The sequence below is a fragment of the Chrysemys picta genome, chromosome 4 (genome assembly GCF_011386835.1).
Source record: "Chrysemys picta bellii isolate R12L10 chromosome 4, ASM1138683v2, whole genome shotgun sequence".
NCBI classification, from domain to species: Eukaryota; Metazoa; Chordata; order Testudines; family Emydidae; genus Chrysemys; species Chrysemys picta.
Genome location: NC_088794.1, coordinates 65,461,395 through 65,484,319, shown reverse-complemented (window position 1 = coordinate 65,484,319; position 22,925 = coordinate 65,461,395). Strand labels below are relative to the sequence as shown.

The 22,925-nt window shown below is 41.8% G+C and overlaps 1 protein-coding gene across 1 annotated transcript in view; it reads right to left on the bottom strand.

Annotated features, from left to right (window-relative positions):
* Positions 1 to 924: 924 nt before the first annotated feature.
* Positions 925 to 22,925, bottom strand: part of DCDC1 (doublecortin domain containing 1) — a 414,547-nt gene continuing 392,546 nt past the window's right edge. The window contains exons 36-40 of the mRNA XM_065592482.1: positions 22,489 to 22,668; positions 19,837 to 19,987; positions 15,931 to 16,040; positions 8,270 to 8,332; positions 925 to 1,062 (exon numbers count right to left, since the gene is read on the bottom strand). Of these exons, the coding sequence (XP_065448554.1) occupies positions 8,270 to 8,332; positions 15,931 to 16,040; positions 19,837 to 19,987; positions 22,489 to 22,668 (504 nt within the window). The 3' untranslated portion in view covers positions 925 to 1,062. The remainder of the gene's footprint in view (positions 1,063 to 8,269; positions 8,333 to 15,930; positions 16,041 to 19,836; positions 19,988 to 22,488; positions 22,669 to 22,925) is intronic.

Sequence of the window (22,925 nt, the reverse complement as noted above, 5' to 3'; positions counted from 1 at the left end):
ATACTGACTGAAGTCAATGGAAAGGCTACCATTGACTTCAGTGAGTGTTGGAGTAGGCTCTTAAGCTTCTTCCTTTTGGGAAGAACAATTTTCCACTAGTTTGCTCAATAGTTAATTTTCTTTTTGGTGTACTATGTGTCTGCGTCAGGTGAAGGCTTTTTGTGTGTGTATGTTCAACATTAGGCTCTTTTCCACCTAATAAAGATTTTCTTCCCAAAATAGTGACAGCCTTTATGCATTAAAAATGGTGGTAACTTGTCTTAAGAAGCACAACAAGCAAATCTGATTGTATAGCGCATGGAGTAGCCCTTTCAAAGAACTTGGGATACCTGTGAAGATTATGGTGTGTGAAATGTTTTGCCTGCCATTTTTTTCTGCCGCTGTTCATTTCTGCAAGGAACCAGTGCAGAAGCTTACAACACAGTTTATTTTTAGATAATTCTTGATAAAAAAGTGGACTTCAGAACATTACAAAAGCAAGTATCTTTAGAAACAAGTTTAATTATGATTCTTAATCAATTCAATGTAAATTACTTCACCTATAGTCATACGCTAAAGCTATTTTTCCTACTGAGGATTGTTCTCCAAATTACATATATGTATTTTAGAATAGATCCCTGCAACTTTTCCCTTCAAATACAAAATCACTGCAGACAGCCTTTGCAAGAATAGGTTCTGAAAATTCATTCTAATTATAGTCCCTCAACACTGTGGACTAATTCTGAAAGCTATGGAATTTACATAGCCCACAGCCACAATACTTAATTATTTCCTTAGACATGGAGCACACATTGCCATGCATTTTTGGAAAGCAGTTACTGCACATGCATGCACAAGCACTGTAACTGATTCCCCAAGATCTGTGCATTGTATACAGGAGGTGAGCCATCAGAATGCAGCATTTCTGAAATGCATTTTATGTCACACCAGATTAATTGTGCAGAAGAGTTCGCCAGTAGATTGCAGTCAGCTTGAAACAAATAAAGATAATTTGCTGATGACATTTTTTCACTGTTCTTCTGGAATCATTTGTTTACTGACAGCCAAAGCAATTCCTCCCTTCTGGGAAAAAATAAAAGAGAATTTCAGTAAAACTTGCAATCAAATTAAAAGATTTTTTTTTCAGAACAGGAATATTAAATATGATAATGTTTTAAAAAATTATAGAGGCAGTTCCTTTAAGGTCTGATGTAAGTTATGAAATCTAATTTTGTTTTCATAGCTCTGCGATAAAATTTTATCAATGTTATAAAAAGGGTCTTTACTAAGAATGACCGGAAATCTGAACTACCTGGTCATGCAATAAAAACACATTCCTCTACTGCAAAGTGTCAGACAAGCAAAGTTTAGTTGAAAATTGATCGATAAGTCTTCCTTTTACACTTGAGTGCACTCACTTTTTCTTCATAGGATAATAGGTTTTTTTAATGGCTTTTCCATTAACATCAGACTTTACTGTTGGCAAGAAAAAGGCAGACATAAAAAAAAAATAGAGACAGAAACAGTCAAGAAAAGCTTTAGTGATCTTTAATGATATGGTGCTACAATTTAGAGATGGGTTTTGTTGTTGTTGTTGTTGTTGTTGTTTTTAAACAAGCGACAACTTAAAAACTCTGGGCTTCTTCCAGCAGTGCAAAGTGGCAGTAAAAATCAGCTATCTGGGTTTTTTCCTTATGCTGGGGGAATCCCTGCATGCCATAGAGGCTATGCTCTGTGACATGAACTGTATTTCCTGTACTGGGTCCAGGGTAATAGCAGGAGGAGACTCCATGTTTCTAAAACTAAACTAGATCTTTATTAAAAGAACTGTTTACCGAGATGCTGTAATTGCAGGTAGAATTCTAACCACGTACCCATAGACTGATCTCTTGGCCTCCTCTACACTATTCTCTCCTGAAACCTGGGTTCCTCCCTTCAAGTTCAATGCAGGTTGTGTATAGTTGGACAGCTGTTTTTTTAATTTGTGGGGTGGAGAAAGCAAAAACAAAACGTTTTGCTGAGTTTCTCAAAAATTTGCTGAGCAAAAAGATGCTTAATTTTGAGAACTCAAATAATTTTGGCAAATTTGATTGTCTTTTCCCCCAAATTACACAATAGTCTCCTTTTTTTTAATTCAGAACACTACCATTGCCTATGGCAAAAGTCTGCTAAAGTGCACAGGTGAATAACTGCTTCTTCATCCTTCTGGCAAAATGATGAAGAGCCCGATAAATCTGCTGAGCTTGGTTTGCATGCTCAGCTCTGTCTGTGAGTTTGACGCTGTGTCACTTAACTGTTATATTAGGTGCTTACTGTTCTCTTTGAATATTATTGTAAGCAGGAATGAAGCTAGGATTTTTGAGGAGAAGAACTTCATTGGTGTCCCCGGCTTACCTATATGTGACATCACCAGCCAAAACAGCAGCAGTCCAGTGTGCTTATAGACAGATGTCAAATGAATCAAAACTGTGAGACCATATAATTTAATCCCTGATTTATGAAAGAGGAAATGTGTGTACTAAGGGACTGATTTATTATTATAAAACATTCAGTCCTCTGTCTTGGGACATCACTGCAATTTGTTTGGTATGCTGGGCTAGGCAAAAGTGGGTGCTAATCTGCATTAATAGCTCTGCCCTCAGTCACTCCAAAATGCATGCCAGAGAAGTGCCTCCCCTTTTTATTGATTTTAATTTCCTTCTATTCTAGGCTTACCTTTCCCCTAAATTGGTCACAGTTTTATGCAAAAGACTGAAAGGTAACATTGAAAGGTTGCCTTTCTCCTGCATATTCAGTTGAAATATTTAGTTTATTAAAATTCATAATCTCCTTCACATTAGTAAGATTTTTTTTTAATCTTTGCTTCAACATTTTTCCATACAATAGCTTACCTGTGAATATAAGAATGCCTGGTACTTATCTCATGACTGGAAGGATTTTATAGCTTTCAAGAATACAGCATTACTTGTGGCTAACGTTCTTTTATAAAAACAAAATAGCTTTATTTATTTAGTTCTTTTAGGAGAGCAATAAAAGATTGATTTATAAGCACATACTATTGTGCGTATTGGGGAGTATAAGGGATCCCTCACCGTACTATAGGATATTTACATCACTAAAGTGATTATAAAGCTTCCCTAAAGGCACAACAATCCTGGCTCCAATTCACTCCTTCCTGTTTCCTCCTTCTCTGGCATATAGTTTGCAATAGGCAGGAATGGGTATGTCTGGTGATCCCTGGCCAGCGTTATTGCCCATATGAACCTTTACAAGCCAGTGCAAGTTAAGCGTGCCAGTGCTGAACTGGCTCCTGGAAGTCCGGGGGATAAGGGAAATACAACCGGGGCTTTAGACTACCTTTGCCCCCTCTCCTCAGGTGTGCCAACCAGAAGCTCTTATGCAGCTTAGGAGCCGGACCAGAGAAGTCTCCTTAGTATCTGATTGCTTATATGTTAACTTGGCTGAAGGCAGTAGAATAAGACTGCTTTAAAAGACACATGGAAAAATAAAATGAAAAAAGGAAAGGAAAAGAAACAGAACCATTTTGAGGGAAAGAGGCTTAAGTTGCCTAACATTTTGGGTGGACAAATACACATATTTCCATGAAACCCATTAATCTCCCTCCCCATATTATTACATATAATGCAAATTCAAGTTGAAGTTTTAATAATAATGAACCCCAGAAAGGAGACCCACAGAGAGCGAACCATCTAAATGGTTGTTATACAGTAGTTACAAGCAATAATTTCTGTTCCACTAAGTTTATCAAACTGGATCTGAATAGAAACAAACACTTCCTTATAAAATAAGAATCCAAACAAAATTTTACTAAAAACTCAAAGTGAGGGTAGACTTTTTGGAGATTCTAAAAAGTCAGCTATTTTTTTTAACTTTAAAAACAATCATATGCCTCTTCACTACCTTGTTTTGGTCAAAGGGTTTAAGGTATATCTAATACATCCAAAAAAGACAAGGGTGGTAGGTGATGGGATACAAAGCACTTCATCAACAGGTGTCTGGTTCAAAACTGGCTAAAGTCAAAGCAATTAATCTCACCAGATGGGGATGTGGTGACTTATATGAAATGAGTTGTTTGTCTCACTCCAGTTGCTAAATGACAGTATCTATATACAAAAATACCATCAACACAATTATTACTAAATGGCACCCTTGTTAGCCTTAGCAGAGATTCCATGAATTGAATTGACATAGACTGAACTAATCCCGCCCCAACCCCAGCACACACCCTCTTTCTCCATATTATTTATTTAGGGCCTAATCCAAAACCCACTGAAATTACCAGAAAGATCCCCAAGACCTTGGATTGTAAACTCTTTGGGACGTGGACTGTTCTGTCACTGTGACTACATATGTACAATGCAGCTCCTATCTCATCTGAGCAATTATTGTAATACAATTCCTTCAACTCAGTAATAATGATAAGATATTTTAAGATTTAGGATGGAAACACATGGCACTTCTATTTCACCCTATAGAATTTGGGAATTTGGACTGCATTGTATGGTACTGTATGTGGCATCAGTGACAGACTGAAATATGTTTGTTTCGGCTGTGCCAAACATGGGGTGTACTTAACAGAGCTGGTCAAAATTTTTAAAATGTCAAATTTTTGATACCCCTCTGAATATTTCGAAGATTTTCATCAAAAATTTTCATGTTTTTTGATTAGCTCCAATATCTAATATTCACACTGGTATTAATTGTTAAAGCAAATTTGGTACTATATCTTTTATTGTTGTTCTGTTCTAGGTTCTGACTGCAGTTGCTGCTGCCATCATTTCCAATTGTCCAGTAGTCCCGTGCCCTGCTGAGTTGGAATTATAGCCAGCAGCAACACCTCCTAGTCATTACTATTGGGAATTGATGTCTCAGAAATGATTTACTCATCCCAGGAAGAGACAAGTAATCTAGTGGGACTATCAGCAATTTATATAAATAAATAACATACTTGAAAACAGTAAAGATGTGGGGAAAGGCGAATAATAAATCACAGAAAGAGAAGGGAGGTGGAAATCTGAAAAGAAAGAGTTGTTCCAATAAAAAGCATATTTAGACACTTCATTGCTAAAATCCACTGCAATTGTGGTGCTGTTCCTTTAAACTGACATTTCATAGTATAATGTTCCGCATTTTCTGTATGTACCTAGGACAGTTGGCAGCAGTCAAGAGGTTAAACCTTATTCATTATTTCTTAAGTAATTTAAGTCTTCATTCATCTTTCAAAAGATCTTTATCAAGTCTTTGAAAGAAAAGATAAGTAAAAATTCTAACTGACATCTCCTTAGTGTTATACCCTTTTTCCTGTAGGTGTGGTCACTCTAGCTTTTTCATTCTTTGATCTTTGAAGAAGAAACTATATATGTCTTTTAAATCTTTTCCAGTCACCTAATATAGTATTTTGACCAATTTCAGAGCTTAATAATGATGAATAAGGGCAAGATTATTGCTGAAAGGAACAGTGTCGAGTTCTATTTCTTTCTTACAGCAAATAACTTGGAACCAATTTGCCCTTTCGCAAAAGGTTTTTTCTTGTATTTTTAATGAAATTTGAAATTAACATTAATTGTGTGCTATGTTAACATGCTACTGGCTTTTCCAATGCTCACCAATTTTGCTTGAGGTGTTGCACCAATTATTCATACCATAGTTGTACACAAACAGACATCCTGGTCAACAGCCATCAATACTAGAGACATAAAACTCATGACTGACACCCCAAAAGCACAGACCACCCCCTGGCAGAAACTGAAGAAAAACTTGAGCATGTCTGAGATATATTCAAACTACGGCAAGAGAGTAGCTTCCAGGCACACAGGCCTGGTTTGTAAAGTGGTCACCACTTTTGTTCAGTCAGCGTGTGATGATGTTTTCCTTTTTCCTAACTGCATAATAGACATAGACATTACAGCCGCCATTTCACCTATCATCATAATATTTTTACCAGCTCATGCCACTTGTTGGTAATACACTTAGACCTTGATTTGGCAAAGCACTTAAGCACATCTTAGCTAGGACTACTCACAGACTCAATATAAATATGCATAAGTGCTTTCCTGGATCCGTGCCTTAATTAATATGGGGCAAAACACCCCGCTTCTCCAAGCCCAAATACCAGAACTTGGTGCCGGGGAGTTCAACAGGGTTGGGTTGAAACAATCCTCGTCCAAGCATTGATGTAGTGTAAGGAGACCTGTGGCATTCCTACGACTTATGCTCTAAGACTGCAGTAGCCTTTGGAGCTGCTTTGCCTTATCTCCACCAGGTGCTGCAGAGGTTGATCTACATGGCAGTTGTTCTACAGTAACTCCTCACTTAACATTGTAGTTACGTTCCTAAAAAATGTGACTTTAAGCAAAACGATGTTAAGTGAATCCAATTTCCCCATAAAAAATAATGTAAATGAGGGAGTTAGGTTCCAGGGAATTTTTTTTCACCAGACAAAAGACTATATTATATATAGAGAGAGATATACACACACATACACGCACAAGTATCAGAGGGGTAGCCGTGTTAGTCTGAATCTGTAAAAAGCAACAGAGGGTCCTGTGGCACCTTTAAGACTAACAGAAGTATTGGGAGCATAAGCTTTCGTGGGTAAGGACCTCACTTCTTCAGATGCAAGAAGAAGTGAGGTTCTTACCCACAAAAGCTTATGCTCCCAATACTTCTGTTAGTCTTAAAGGTGCCACAGGACCCTCTGATACACGCACAGTATAAGTTTTAAACAAACAATTTAATACTGGTACACAGTGATGATGATTGTGAAGCTTAGTTGAGGTGGAGGAGTCAGAGGGTGTATGTCCTAAGCCCTGTTGTGTGTCTCCCCTGCTCTATGGAAGATGGGGTAAGCGGGGTGCAGGAGCAGGTGGGAGAGGGACACCCTGACATTAGCCCCCCTCTTCCTTCCCTCCCCCCGGCAAAGCAAGCAGGAGTCTTGGGGAGCAGCTCCAAGGCAGAGGGCAGAAGCAGCACATGGCAGTGCGGGGAGGGACAGCTGCAATTGCTAGCCTGCTGAGCAACTGCTCCACAGGGAACTTAGGGAAACAGGGAGCTGATAGGGGGTAGGGTGACTAGATGACAAAGATTAAATATCGGGATGCGCGGCGGGGGGGAGGGAGTGGAGAAAAAAAAAAGCCGTCAGCGGAGGAAAAAAAAAAAAAAAGAAAAGCCACCGGAGCGCCCCCCTCCCACCTCCCCCGCCGAGCTCAGGAACCTGGGCAGGGGTCGAACCAGGCAGACGGGCCCGGCCCCTCCTGGCAGGAGCGTGTCCGTCCCATGCGTGTCTCCGCCACACACCCGGGCCCTGCCCGCTCCGCGCTGCCCCCGGACCCACCGCGCTGCCCAGCGGGCTGCAGCCCCCCCGTCTCCCTCCTTGGGGAGCAGCTCCCTTGCCAGCCCACCCGGTGCCGGACCTGGACCTAGACCTACTCACCAGCTCCAGGAAGCACCCCCCTCCCACCGTCCCTCCAGGCTTGCGCCGCCATACAGCTGCAAGCCTGGGAGGGAGGAGGAATGCTGCGTGCTTGGGGAAGAGGCGGGGCCAGGGCGGGGGGGGGGCAAGAACCCCTCCAGGAGGGCAAAATTGCTTGTTTGTCCAGTGTCCCGACCGAACATCAGTCGGGACACAGGACGAACAAGCAAATATCGGGACAGTCCCGATAAAATCGGGACGTCTGGTCACCCTAATAGGGGGGCTGCCAGTCCACCCTGGTTCCAAGCCCCCACCAGCTAGCTGCAACGGGCTGCTCTTCCTGCCAGCAGTGGACAAAGCCGGCGGCTGCCAAACAGTGTTAGAAGGGAGCATTACACAACTTTAAATGAGCATGTTCCCTAATTGATCCACAATGTAACAACGAAACAACATTAACCGGGACGACTTTAAGTGAGGAGTTACTGAACTAGCCTCATTCCTACTCTCCCTGTACCTTTCCATCAAACTTTGCTTTGTGGAAGATGCTAAAAACAGCAGCAGCATTGCAGACTATGCATGAGCTCAGGAAATTCTGTCTCCCCAGTGCTTAAACAGAACTAACTGATTCTGCTGCCCCTGGGGCTTTCCACAGGTGTTGGGAAAGCGGGAAGATTTTTCCCAGTGCATCCTACATGACGCTCTTCCTGAATTCAGAAAATAGCAACTATAGCAAATACTCAGCCAAAAATATATAAAACATTTATCAGTGGCTTGGCTAATTACATTGAATGCTCTATCCAGAGACTGGTGGGTAGCCTTTGTTGGCTTCAGCTTAAATGTCTAAATATCTTAGCTTACCTAGTTGTTGAGGTGGTAATGAGCACTGGTTGTAAGAGCCAGAAGTGAACTGGGAGTTTTGGCCTAAATTAGAAAATTATAGTCACCATTAATATCTTGTGAAATTATTAAATGCTTTCATATTCTCAATCAAGGCATTGTTCATAACATGTAAAATAATTCTAAAATATTAATTAACTAATATTTAAAATAAAATATACCTTTACAGCTTAAAAAAGGAATGTTTTCAGAACAAAAGGGTATTCCTTCAGTGTACAAATATATGCTGATTTGTTATCATCAGAAAAGAGCATTGAAGCACTTCTGGTATTCAAGGAACAGAATAATTCCCCTTACAAATAATCACATGGACTTTACAAATTGATGTAAGGGGGGGAAACCTTCACAATGACCCTTGAAATTATGGGCACATTTTGCTCCCATTTACAGTAGTGTAAATAAGGAGTAACTCCATTGATGTCAATGGAATTACAGAATTACAGCCATGTAAAATAAGAGTAAGAGAAGAATCAGGTCCTAGAGATGTTTTTTCTATTTTTTTATATCTATGAATGAGAACATTTCAATGAATTTCAAATTGAGACAGACATATACAGTACATGAAAAAGTTAGAGATAAATTTATAGATCCTTCGGCTTCAAATAATTAGGTTGGCCATAGAAGGGCAGGCGGTCACAAAAGAGGGTATTTCTCTTTTTCTTGAAAACATCTTGCAAGTGAACACTTCGGGGCTATCAAGTCCTAATGTTAATTATGGATAAGAAAACTGTTTAGACAAGAAAAGCATGAGATATGCAGGCAAACAGGGTTCTCTTGAGGATACAGTGTACAGTTTGGTCACTGGTCTGTCACTGCTGATTTACATTTGGCTCACCTTAATGTTTCTGTAGCAGCAGGAAATATATTTTTCAGAGAAAGCTGTCAGGTTCAGGGATGTTGATACCATCCTAGCTTAATAATAAAATGGTTCTTGTTCATACAAAAATATTGAAATCTGATTTGTGGCCTATGTGGAGCTGATTCAAATTGATAAAAAACAAAAACCGGACATTACCAGTTATTAAAAATGTGAAGTGGTAGAATACACCTGACTTAATCATGTAGTCAGGCAGCTATATGGGAGCCAATTACTACTAGATGGGCCACCTAAGTTTCAACCAAATGGAATATTTCCATAATTAAAAAAGCAAACATTTGGAAGAACAAGTACTGAATTTACTTGACAAGCACTGACAACAGTGACTATGATCTAGTATAACTAACCTTGGGTGAGTCTATTCATTTATTAAAGTCTGTTATTCAAAGTTATTATCCTTTTGGTTAAATTTTGTATTCTGATTACATTATGCTGTCTGTTTACTAGTGACAAATAGTAAATTTTACCAATTGATCTTGGGGACATTGTAAAACGGGGTACAAAACTTCCCTATTTTTGTTTCATGAATATTGACAATCAATTGATGATTCTTTTAAGCATCTGCAAATTTAACTCAAGATAACATTTTACCAGAGTTTTACCACAGCAAACCAGCTACAGTAACTCCTCACTTAACGTCCTCCCACTTAACGTTGTTTCAAAGTTACATCGCTGCTCAATTAGGGAACCTGCTCGTTTAAAGTTGTGCAATGCTCCCTTATAACGTTGTTTGGCTGCCTGCTCTGTCCACTGCTTGTAAGATTCTGTGGAAGAGCAGCGACTTTACAAGGGAGCATTGCACAAGTTCCTCTTCTCTGCCTTCTCCCCCTCCCTCCCAGCGCTTCCCGCACTGCCAAACAACTGTTTGGAGGTTCTTAGGACTTTCTGGGAGGGAGGGGGATGAGCGGGGAAGCGCCGTGTCTCTGCTCCTCCCCCTCCCTCCCAGAAAGTCCGAAGCGCCACCAAACAGCTGTTTGGTGGCACTTAGGACTTTGGGGGGGGGGGGAGGAGTGGGGATGTGGTGTGCTCTGGAGAGGAGGTGGAGTGGGGGTGGGAAGAGGTGGGCCTGGAGTGAAGCGGGGACAGGAAGAGGCGGGCCTGGAGCATTCCTGGCAAAGTCGGTGCCTGTTCTTCTCCGGGGAAGCTGCCGCTGCTGCTGTGAAGGTTTTTCCTAGCATCCTTGCCTGCAGCGGGCTGTGCCTGTGTGGGGTAAGCCAGGGGCACTTCCCAACCAGTATTATACAGTATATAATGCCTTTTGTCTGCCCCCAAAAAATTTCCTTGGAACCTAACCCCCCCACATTTACATTAAATCTTATGGGAAAATTGGATTATTTTAACATCGTTTCACTTAAAGTTGCATTTTTCAGGAACATAACTACAACATTAAGTGAGGAGTTACTGTATCTCCCCAGGACTGGCCTTACCATGAGGCGAACTGAGGCGGCCACCTCAGGTGCCAGACTGAGGGGAGGGGGGCGCCACTAGGACCCAGAGTGTAGAAAATTATGTCTCTGTTGGTGCATATGTATTCTCTCTGCTCTAGATGCACAGAGATGGTGGAGTGCTGTGCTGAAGGAAGGCGGGCACAAGAGACATACCAGACAGGCAGGAGAAAAGGTGAGAGAGAATAACAGAAAGCAGCAGGAGCTGCAGGGAGAGAGGAGGAGCCTCTTATGTACCTCTCTAGCACCCCCAGGAACCTGGACTGATTAACGCCAGCTTCTCAGGGAGCTTCCTGTTTCCTGCTGCTTCCCTGAACCCACTTGAGGAGAACAGGCAGTCAACTGAAGTAGTAGGAGCCAGTTAGGCCCTTAAGACGCTGATATCTTCCCTCACTCAGGCCCTGCTACCAGCCTACTTATTTGTCCCATTCAACTGAGTGTTGAGAGCCACTATAGCTGGCACAGAACAGCAGTCATGAGTGAAAGAAGAAAACGCCCCTCTGGGGCAGCATTCAGAAAAAGAAAGAAAGCAAAGGAAGCTTTTCTATCTAAGCAGGAAGGAGCTCTCCTGAGATACATAGACACAAATGTTCACGGTGAGCCTTCTGGCCCCAGTGAGGATGTGAGTGGTGAGGAGATGCCTGATCTTCCAGTTAGTCAGAGCGCAGGTGACCTGGCAGTTACTGCAGCATCCTTATCTCCATCTCAAATGGATGTAACCATGCACATTCCTGAAGAAAAGTGTAGATCAGAGAAGAGTGTGGTGGAGGCACAAGAAACAGCTGCTGCTGAGTTTAGTTCCTTAAGTCTACATGATCCAGGACTGTGGACCCACTAGAGCAGTAGCCTGAGGGACTTCCTTGTACTGCATGGGCCACAGCAAGTGAAAAACTTCATGTTCCCCAAAGACAATGAAAATAGAAGTTTCCATCCAACATATTACTGGCGTGAAATCCCCAATGGTGACAAAGTGGAGAGGCCATAGCTTATGTACTCAAAAACCCAGAATGCTGCATACTGTTTTTGTTGCAAACTCTTCCAGTCTAATGTTCCAGCCACATTGAGTTCTACAGGAACAAAGGACTGGAAAAATCTGGCTAGAAATCTGGCATGCCATGAGAAGGCAGCAAATCACCAGAGAGCTTTCCATAGGTGGAAAGAGCTTGAGATGAGACTAAGGTTAAAGGCCACCATAGATGATCAGCATCAAGAGAAGATTGCATCAGCGTCTCTTTACTGGCAAAACGTTCTGATAAGGCTCATTGCCATGGTGAGAATGCTTGCTACCCAAAACCTAGAACTGCGTGGCACTTCAGATCAGCTGTATGTGCCAAACAATGGAAACTTCCTTAAAATTGTGGAGCTGATGGCTGAGTTTGATGCTGTACTCCAGGAGCATCTAAGAAGAGTCACCATTCAAGAAATGTACACACAACACTACCTTGGAAAAACAATTCAAAATGAGATCATACAGTTACTGGCAACAAAAGTCAAACAGAAGATTGTGGCAGATCTGAAGTCAACAGGATATTACTCTGTTATTCTGGACTGCATACCTGACATCAGCCATACGGAAAAAATGACTTTAATGGTGCGTTTTGTAACAACAACAGAACCTAGTGAAAATGTCCCTGCAATGGTGACTGTCAGAGAGCATTTTCTAGAATTTATTGACTTTGATGATACTACAGGAGTTGGTATGACAAATGTGCTTTTTAAAAAGCTGAAAGATACGGGAATTGCGATAGCTGACATGAGAGGTCAGGGCTATGATAATGGTGCCAACATGAGAGGAAAGAACAGAGGAGTGCAGACATGGATCCGAGAGTTAAACCCTCGAGTTTTTTTTGTCCCATGCAGTTCTTGTTCATTGAACTTGGTGGTCAGTGATGCAGCAAGGCTGCTGAATTTTTAAATGTAATTCAAAGCCTCTATGTATTTTTCTCTGCATCAACTCATTGATGGCAAATTTTGAAGCAACATCTGGGAACATCCTCTCTGACACTGAAATCACTGAGTGCCACACAATGGGAAAGTCGAGTGGAGGCGATAAAGCCTATCAAACACCAAATTGGGAAGATAGATGATGTTGCCATTATGGAGGATAATGCTATGACAGGAACTTTCATGGGAGAACAGTGGCAGAGGGAAATGGAATCACCAGAAACATACATGACTTCAAATTTCTGTGTGGCTTAGTGTTGTGGCATGACACACTGTTTGAAATAAATGTTGTAAGCTAGAGACTCCAAGGTGTTGACCTTGATATATCTGGAGTAATGGAGCAGCTGGACAAAGCGAAGTCATGCCTACAGTCTTACCAGTCAGATGAGGGATTTCAAAACGTTCTGAAGAGTGCACAGAAGTTGGCAGAGGAACTTCACACTGAAGCTATTTCCCCACCCGTTCAAGAATACAAGAGTCACCAAAGAAGAAGACATTTTGATTATGAGGCACAGAATAACCATAAGGGACCCCAAACAACAATTCAAAATTGAATTCTTTAACCAGGTGCTAAATTGTGCAATACAGTCAGTTAAAGAACATTTCATGCAGCTCAAGGAACACAGCAGTATATTTGGGATGTTGTATGATATTTCAAAACTCTTCACTATACCTTGAAGACCTACACCAGCAATGCAGGGCACTAGAGACAGTGTTGACACATGATGACATGCGCGATACTGATGCGAGTGATTTAGGTGATGAACTGAAAGCCCTTTCAAGATACATTTCAGCAGGATCAACTCCAAAGGCTGTTCTTGGAATATATGTGCACAAATAAGATGACCACCCTCTTTCCAAATGCTTTTGTTGCTCTGCGCATCCTTCTAACACTTCCTGTAACAGTTGCCAGTGGAGAACGCAGCTTCAGCAAGCTGAAGTTAATAAATACACATCTACACTCCACAATAACACAGGAGAGGCTGGTTGGCCTTGCAACCATCTCAGTAGAGCATGAGCTGGCCCAGACTGTGGACCTTCAGCAGGAAGCAGTTCAAATCTTTGTAACCAAGAAGGCACGGAGAGCACCACTTTGATTATTCAAACAGACAAAAATGCTAGTGTTTACTATGCAGACAAGAAAAGTTACATTTGCTGTTCAGGCATTTGAACGTTAAGTATTACTTAAAATTTTTGAACAAGGCATTTTAAGTTGTTAGTTCTCCTTTATTGGGGTAGGCAACAGAGCAGTACGATGAGAGGAGTAGAACAGGAAGAAGGTAAAATTGAGACCTTTCAAAGTTTTGGCCCAAGCGAGGTGGCATGGGGGCCAGGGGCGGCTCTAGTTTTTTTGCCGCCCCAAGCACGGCAGGCAGGCTACCTTCAGTGGCATGCCTGCGGGAGGTCCGCCGGTCCTGCAGCTTCAGCGTACCCGCCGCCGAATTGATGCCGAATCTGCGGGACCAGTGGACCTCCTGCAGGCATGCTGCCGAAGGCTGCCTGACTGCCGCCCTCATGGCGACCGGCAGGCCGCCCCCCACACATGCTTAGAGCGCTGGTGCCTGGAGCCGCTGCTGATGGGGGCGTCATATGAGCTACCCGGCCAAAATGTTGTGGGCTGGCCCTGTATCTCCCCCCCATTCCCGCCCAGTACACTGAGTTGTATTTCCTGAAGATACTGACTTTTCCTCTCTCAGAAACCAGAAAAAATATCTGAAGGGAACCAACACATTGGTGTTTTCACACAGACTGGATTTTCTTTCTGATTATGGCTAGCGGAAGAGGAGAGTTGTTTGCCACAGCCCAGCTGATATTCACAAGTGGGAGATAGTATACTGTCACACTGTAGCTATTACAATAGATTGCTTGGGGGCTGGGAGGGAGGGGAGAGGGGACAGAACAATTGACAGCCTTCTTTAGCACTTAGGGTGGTAGACTGAGATATGGACCCAGCCAGACTATTACATATACATGGTTTGGTTTACCCATCATTCTGCATACTGAACTCCCACTAAAGTGAATGGGAGTTTTAAGTGCAGATTGTTCGCTGGACCAGGCCCTAATTAGCTGGGCTGCAATTTACCTCCAGATGAGACCATAAAATCAGAGAGGAGAGGAATGAAGAACTATTGCTAATGATGTTTTGACTAGCTGCAGAACACTAATCCTAATTTATTAGGATTCTGTATTTGCACACTTCAGTGTAAAAAAAATCATTTAAAAAAAATAGAATTAGTCCAGTAAAATGCAAATTCCTATGCAGTTGCAGTTTCATGTCTGGTTTTGAGAATTCAGCTGCCATATCTCTCTAAATATTTATTTTAAATTGTTTCCTTGGTTCTTTCTTCTTTGATTGACAGCCTGTATCCAATTATAATTAAAATATTAAAGGCTGTTCTGGAAAAGCAGTTAGTAGCTAACAATAGTCCTTATGATCTCTCCCAGCACAACTAACATCAGGGGAATCCTTAATCATGCTCAGCACAGTTAGTCTCCTGAACTCACCACTAAAGGCCATACATTGGTACTTAGAATGGGGTGATAGGAAGAATTAATGTGTGTTCAGTTGAAATGGGCTCTTTCATTTTCATAGAGCTGAATCAGGATTATTGAGCTCAGGCTTGGTCTACACTAAACCCCCAAATCGAAGTAAGGTACGCAACTTCAGCTACGTGAATAACGTAGCTGAAGTCGACGTACCTTACTTCGAACTTACCGCGGTCCACACCCGGCAGGCAGGCTCCCCCGTCGACTCCGCGTACTCCTCGCGGCGAGCAGGATTACCGGAGTCGACGGGGAGCACTTCTGAGTTCGATTTATCACGTCCAGACAAGACACGATAAATCGAACCCAGAAGTTCGATTGCCTGCCGCCGAACCAGCGCGGTAAATATAGACAAGCCCTTAGTCACACAGAGACTACTTGGCAAAGATCTAGTGAAATGGGGTTTTGGTTGATTTCAGGCCCTTGAAGAAATGGTCAGGACTATGTTTGTAAAGGTAACATCTGACCTACAATCTCCCCAATAATTTCTATGGGAACTGTTAGTTTTCAAAAAGTGGAAAAGTGGAAAAATATTTCTTTAATAAGATGAGGGATGTCTCAGTATTACCTACACTAGCATGTCAATTTTATGATCAAAAGTGGTTGCAATGTAGTAAATTTCACTGTTATTATTTACACTTTCATCAATGAATTCCTCAGGCATTTGAATGTTCAAAGATAAGGTAAATATCCCTATTTAAAATAAAAGTAAGTGATATAGTAAGTGATAAAGTTACATCTTATGTACCATAATGGTAAAGTTATGTGTTTGTAACTCTACAGCATTTACAGCCTTAGTAGAAAAATACAACCTGTCCTTTAAGTTTCTCTGAAGGAGCGACAACAATATTAGTGGCATCTGGACCTTGCTGCTTTCGGATTCTGGCATAAATAGCTCTAACTTCCACCTGCTGCTTGATGGCTGTGAGAAACATTTTAGAAAACAAAGTATTAAAACTGTACTTTCAAAAATGTATTATCAAGATGTAAAAACAGCTATGATTGATACTTATGATACTTGGAAGCTTCTATCCAGCCCAGTCACATACAGCACTACATATGTTAAAGGCATCATTACATGAGAGAATAAAGATACCAATAATACATTTAATGTGAATTACCTGGATTCTCAGCCATAAATCCCACTACAGAGCTTTAGAGGAAATGATTCAAGATTTCATGATAGGTATGCAGTTCATATTGGTCATTACAGTTCTAGCCAACTTTGTATATCACATAAGCTGCATGCAGAGAGCAGAAGGCTGGTGGGTGGGGTGGAGAGAATCGTTAAAGTAGAGACAGAAGAGCTGGAAACTGCAGCAGCTTGACCTTGTGGCGTTTCTAAGTAGTCATCCATTCAAGCATAAGTGTGTTTGGGAGTCTAGAAGAGAAAAGGGAGTGTGGCCTTCTAATCCCAAGGATACCCAAGGTCTTTGAGGAAGAGAAGCCCTAGTTCCAGAGAAAAGAAACATCTTAATGCAGGCCTGACCCTCCCTGCAGCTCTGCTGGGTCTCTTCCTTCCTATAAGAGCAATAGTGCTATTGGTCAAGTCTCATCACAGTTACAAAGTAACAGCCTAAGAAAGGACACTGAGGATGTTAATGTTGAAAACAACAGGAAATGCTGATCGAATATCCAAAACCTCAGCAGGGAATGCAATTTGGCGGGTCACCTGCTTTAATCCCATCATCCTTGTCTCCAAAATCTTGTGGAGTCCTCACCCCACAGAGCTTTCATAGAGTCTCAGAGAGCTCAGGACAATACTGTGTTTCCCTTTAACACCTGCCAAGAGAAATCTGGTGGATCTTTGTTTCATCAGCTTGCAGAAATGGAAGGGATAATTTAGTTTTTGGATTTCAAAAAATACTGGGATAGTAGTCAGATTTAGAGTGGCACAAGGGAGATTTAAATATTTCAAGACAGAAGTGGAAGAATCAGGGAATATGATGTACTGGAACTCACCTGAGCGATACACTATATACTGCAAAATTGAGTTAGAGCACATTATGGACTACAAGCTGGAAAAAAAATCCCCTCGGTGAACATAGGGATCATTGGAATAGCCAACGTACCTTCTCAGATTTTGATTAGTGGTGCTGGATGTAGGTTTTCTTTGAAATTATTCTTTAATTTCACATATCAAGTAAGACTATGATCTTTTCTTATGGCTAAAATATTTTGAAATCAAATGTTATAATTTACGGCACCAAATAAAAACTAGTTTTGAATCTATTCGTGTGACTCTTGCTTATTAATACCATGTTCTAAATCATTCTGTACACAGCTCAAGGGGACACCAAACAATCTATTATGGTGTATTATTTTTATAACCATCATGCTGCCTGCTTCCTTTCCCACTCGGTTCTAACCAACATGTCACAATAGAGCAGTATGTGAAAAGGCAATACATTCATGGCATTTAGAAGTGCTACATCTCTCAATTATGAGAAGTAGTAGTAAATAATTGCAACTGCACAACAGAAATACAGACTACATCTAGAATGTTTTGTTGCCAGTGCATGACCTCTTTTGGTCACCTCACTAAATCAAAATTATTTAGTAGTTTATGCCAAGAAGTGTGTGTATCTAATCTAATCATCTAAAAGTAAAACCTTATGGTAGAACCTGGACTAAACATAGCTTAAAACAAGGTTTTAATTTAATTAGGTGAGGACACTTCTAGCCCACATCAACATGAAGCGACATACATAAGGCAGAATTTACTAGCTACATCAGCTTTCCCAGGCTAATATGTTCAATAATGAACTGTTTGTATGTATTGTTATACAGCCATCCAATTCACTGTTTCTTTTTAAGCAATGCCAATACAGTGGTCCTTTGAAATGTGGCTTTCTGATAATGCAGAATATAAATATTGATCACCACTTTCATTTCAGCTGGACAGAACATACTTCAGTTTATTGGAGGATAAGATATTCATGAAAGCTACTGTTATTTATCTCACTACTAAATCTCTCTGTTGTTTTTTCTCAATTTCAAAGGGCTAGATTGTGCAGCTTTGAATGGGCACACCTACCCTGTAGCTGCCCCTTCTGGCCAAGTATGGGTTTACTGAGGCCTTCCTCAGTTTCTCCTTAACTGAGGCACCCTTAAAAGAGTTCCTACAGGCCAGATATTCAAACAGTCTCCTTCTGGAATCTCATTTATTATACCCAGCATGAAGTCTTTCAAAAGTAAACTCAAACCTTCAAAGTCTTCATCCCAGTTTCAGCTAGGCCCAGTCCCTCCTCCCTAAGGGTCTGTCCTCTCTAACAATTCATTTATTTTTTCCCAGTCCCAACCTAAGCACCAGCCTTCCTCTCCAAGGGCCTGTATTTCTACTCTCTCAGTACATATTGCCTGGAACTTGACCTTCTCAGCTGATGTTCCCCCCTCCCTGCCCTCAATAGCCTTCTTACTCCCTGCAGTGTCTAGAGAAGAGGTTGCAAACACGCGGCCCGCGGGGTTGTTTTCTGCGGCCCGCAAGCTCCTCGCGCCCCCCCCCCAGCGTTTACCTAGAGCGGCTCCAGCCCGACGCGCACCGGGGGAAGGGCAGGCCACCTGCCTGCCTGTCCCCGCACTGCTCCGGAAAGTGGCCGAAACCTGGGGGAGGAGGGGCACAGGGCTCTGTGTGTTGCTCTTGCTTCAGGCAGCACCCCCAGCAGCTCCCATTGGCTGCAGTTCCTCGTTCCCGGCCAATGGGAGCTGCTGGGGGTGGTGCCTGAAGCAACAGCAACACACAGACCCCTGTGCCCCTCCTCCCCCAGGTTTCAGCCACTTTCCGGAGCGGTGTGGGGGCAGGCAGGCAGGCAGGCAGGTGGCCTGCCCTGCCCCCGGTGCGTGTCGGGCCAGAGCCCGCCCCCTGAGCCCCTCCTGCAGCCCAACCCCCTGCTGTACCCCACACCCCGCCTGCAGCCCAACCCCCTGCTGTACCCCACACCCCTCCTGCACCTCACACCCCAACTCCCTGCCCTGAGCCCCCACCACACCCCTCCTGCCCTCCCTGGGGGCAAGAAGGGGGCAGAGTTGGGGTGGGGATTTCAGGGAAGGGGTTGGAATGGGGGCAGGGCCTCATGGAAGGGGTGGAGTGGGGACAGGGCCAAGGGTGGCAGGGGGAGGTGTCAGTAATGCGGCCCTCGGCCAATATAATAGTCCTCATGTGACCCTCGTGGTCATTTGACTTTGAGACCTCTGGTCTAGAGGCACCTTCCAATCTGCAGCTATCATCCAGGTGAGAGTGATACAATACTTTACATTACTGGAATTTAGAAACCTACTGCTGGATTGATAAGAGAGGTAACACGGATAGTTTGCAACTTGGGGATTTTATCACACCAGTAATATCAGGAACAAGAATGAAGGAAAAATAGGAAAATTAAGTAAAAGCTTGAAGAGCAGTTCAATGGCTAAAACAAAGTATTAATGTAAAATAAGTCTGTTAAAAGAAAATCATTATAAAATACTTGGTTGGTTTTAATGTTATTTTAAATTACTGTAGTTTGTAAAGTGTCATATTAAAAACATTGGGTAAAATCCTGGCCCCATTTATGTCAATGGGAATTTTGCCATTGTCTTCAGTAGGGACAGGATCTCATCCATTATGTACAGTTAAGTTACAGTTTAATTTAACCTATCTTTCTAATAACAAACAATGGGACACATAGCAAGTTTTGGCACCTTCTTTGATGAAGAACAAATCTGAATCTGTGATTAATTACCTTTTCTGCTCAGAAAAGGATTTCCAGCAGAAACACACAGAAGCATGTCTCTCTCTATTTCATCCCATGACTGGAGTGGCTCACCATCCGGTGTATACAGAGCCTTGGCAGGCTGTTGCATATTTAGCCTGGTGGTGCAGTTATCCAGCAGCTGAAATGGAGAAAATTGTGTTGATACTGAGCACTGCATACAGATGCACAGACTTATGCTGTAAAATAAACACAGAAATACAGTTCGCCAGACATGGTGGAAGAACACCAGATGATGAAAGAGATGTTACAGAATCTTGTGCTGTAGAATCTTCTCTGGATCCCAGACCTGAAATCCTTATTCAGGCAAACCTTTCATTAATGTTCATGAGAATTTTGCCTGAGAAAGGAGGTCAGGCTTTGGTCCATACAGAGAAAGTCAGCAGAGACAGAAACAACATTGTAAAGAGAATATGAACAGAAAGCAGTAGGGACATTCTATTAGAACTATCGCTTTATACTGGGACATTTTAAAAATAAGCACCAAAAAAATAAAGACCAAAATTAATGAACCTTCAAATGACATATATTTGTCTGCATGCGAATGGTTAATATAATTCTATTGGCTCCCCCTATTTAGCTCCTTCTGGATTTATGGAATGCTTTAGCTCAGTGTTTGGGCAATTTCAAGAATTTTATCTGTGGTTTGGTCTTAAGATCAATGTATAGTTTCAGAATGAGACAAAGAAAAAGGCCTTAAAATATGTGTGTCTTAATCTACATACACACATTTAAATACATACATAAGTTTATATAAATGACTATATGTATATAAATGAATACTTGTTTTACTATATTATTCTAACTCTTCTAGATAGGTATTACACACTTCAACCATTAAGTAAATAAGTCAAGATAATAAACTGATTGTTGCAAACAAACGGAAGTTGAAAATATACAAAAATCTAATAATTCAAGGCTGCTCTGCTCTCAAATCTGAAAGAGAATTCATCAGAGCCTACTGCAAGAGCTGCTCTGGCTCCCAGAGACACTCCACTGGGGCAGAGGATGAAAGCCACTGCAATACTGAGGGAGACGCTATGAGAGCAGCCTTGGCATGGGAAGGAGATTGTCCCCCTGAGTCACTTTGATGCCAGAGCAGGAGGCAAAAACGAATTTAATGCCAGGCTTGGAGCTACTACTTTATGCAACAATACACAATGCATGGGGGAGAAGTGGATGGACAGCAGCTGTAATAATTCAAAGGACCAGGTGGCTGCAGTTGGAGGTCTTGGGGAGGACAGCAGTTATTGGAGAGGAGAAGGAAGCAGTAACAGAAGCTGGGAAACTGTGGGCAGGATAGGCATGTGTGATTCTGATAACCTGGGTCTCACATACATGTATTATATACAATAATAACTCAGCAAATATTGGAGGAGATACAATTTCATCTTGATGTTCTGATGACTACACAACCCATTTCACCTTTGCTCCTGTGCTTTTGTCATGTTTCTGAAGCCCTCATACTATAAAGAGAAAGGTTAGGAATCTCCTTGGAGGGTCCTTGAAATAAGCAATTAAAACAGAGTGGGACAGATGGCGGTGCAAACACCAGCGGTTGTCAAAAAATGAAAAGAAAAGGTTACTTTGTAAACAATTCACTTGAGTTACCCCCTCTGGCACACAGGGGTGGGGCCAAAGGCATTCCATTGCACCACTTGACCTGATTACCCTATTGCAATCCCACAGAAGGTCTGCTGAGAGACCAGCAGAGAGGCAGCTTTATCTTTCAGTTGGGGCTCCGTGAGAGCTCTGCCAGCACTGACTGCATGAGGCGATGCAAATAATCAGTGCATTCCCCAGCCAGCATGATCACACTTCCTTTCTGGTCTTTTGGGGGCTGTACTGGCTAGATGCGACCTCCCAAGCAGAGCGAGAGTTGCAGATGCTTTGTGTTGGCATGCACTTTCCCCTTATCATTGCCCAATCTTCTTGGATCACATGGCTGAATTTGGCTCATGATCTAAAATAATGTAATCATTTACATTTTGGATAATCCTATTCAAGGGTTTACTTTAATAAATGATATTTCCTACAATAATGAAAACAAATAGAAATACATTTGTACATTTGTTTGAGAAAATATTCTAGATCTAAAAATCAGCATATACTGACGAGCTTTACAATTCTGCCATTGTAAGCATGAACAGAAAGCTGAGGACTTTTTACCTTGGTAACTTGATGATGTACCATATAAATTGCTACTGCCTGGGGTCACAGTTCATCACACATTCTTTTGCCTGAATTGTTTCCATTATATTATTAAGGGTATCTGCAGAAAGTCCATTTAAGAGCTTTTTTTGGTAGTTACATCATGTTGGTTTTGGTTTACTAAGGGGCATCATCTTACAGACTACAGAGAAGAATCAAATGCATCCAAGGAAAATCTGCCATAATGGGAAAAGTGTGTTTTCCCTTTTTTCTGTATTAAATATATATTAAACTTGCTAAATCGTAATAAACTCTGACTCCTAAAACCAAATTCTCTGCTGATGTAATTCCAACACAGAATTCAACCCTTAAAGTCCATGTTTTCCTTAACAGATTTTGAATCCTTATTGAAGCCATCTTTTAGCAATAGGCAGCACTTTTGAAAGACTGATTCCTTCTGCTGCACTTTACCTCTGACATTGTTTTTCCCCAGGCATAAACTCCTTGCTCGGGTTTATAACCATTCCGGTAAGCCCACACTCTTTTTGCAGATGGTTGATCATACAGACATCTGTGTTTGGATGACAGCAGTTTAGATGAAAATGGAGAACTTCTTTTGAACTGTGATGCTTGAACCTCTGAGAAGTGTGTCTATAATGAAAAGATTTCGGAGAATGTGAAGTTAACATAGGTGCCCCGTCCCTTTATAGTATTTTATGTATAGTAAAATAGAAAATCTAGGAGAAGAACAGAATAATCTATTTTTAGTACAATAATATCGTAAATAGTGAGGGATATATGATGATCTCAATCCATCCCACTGAATGATGATTGATACTTAACTCAGTGGAAATCTGTGAGCAGATTGTGACTATGTGGCCCTAAAATTACCTAATTGGAATTGAGAT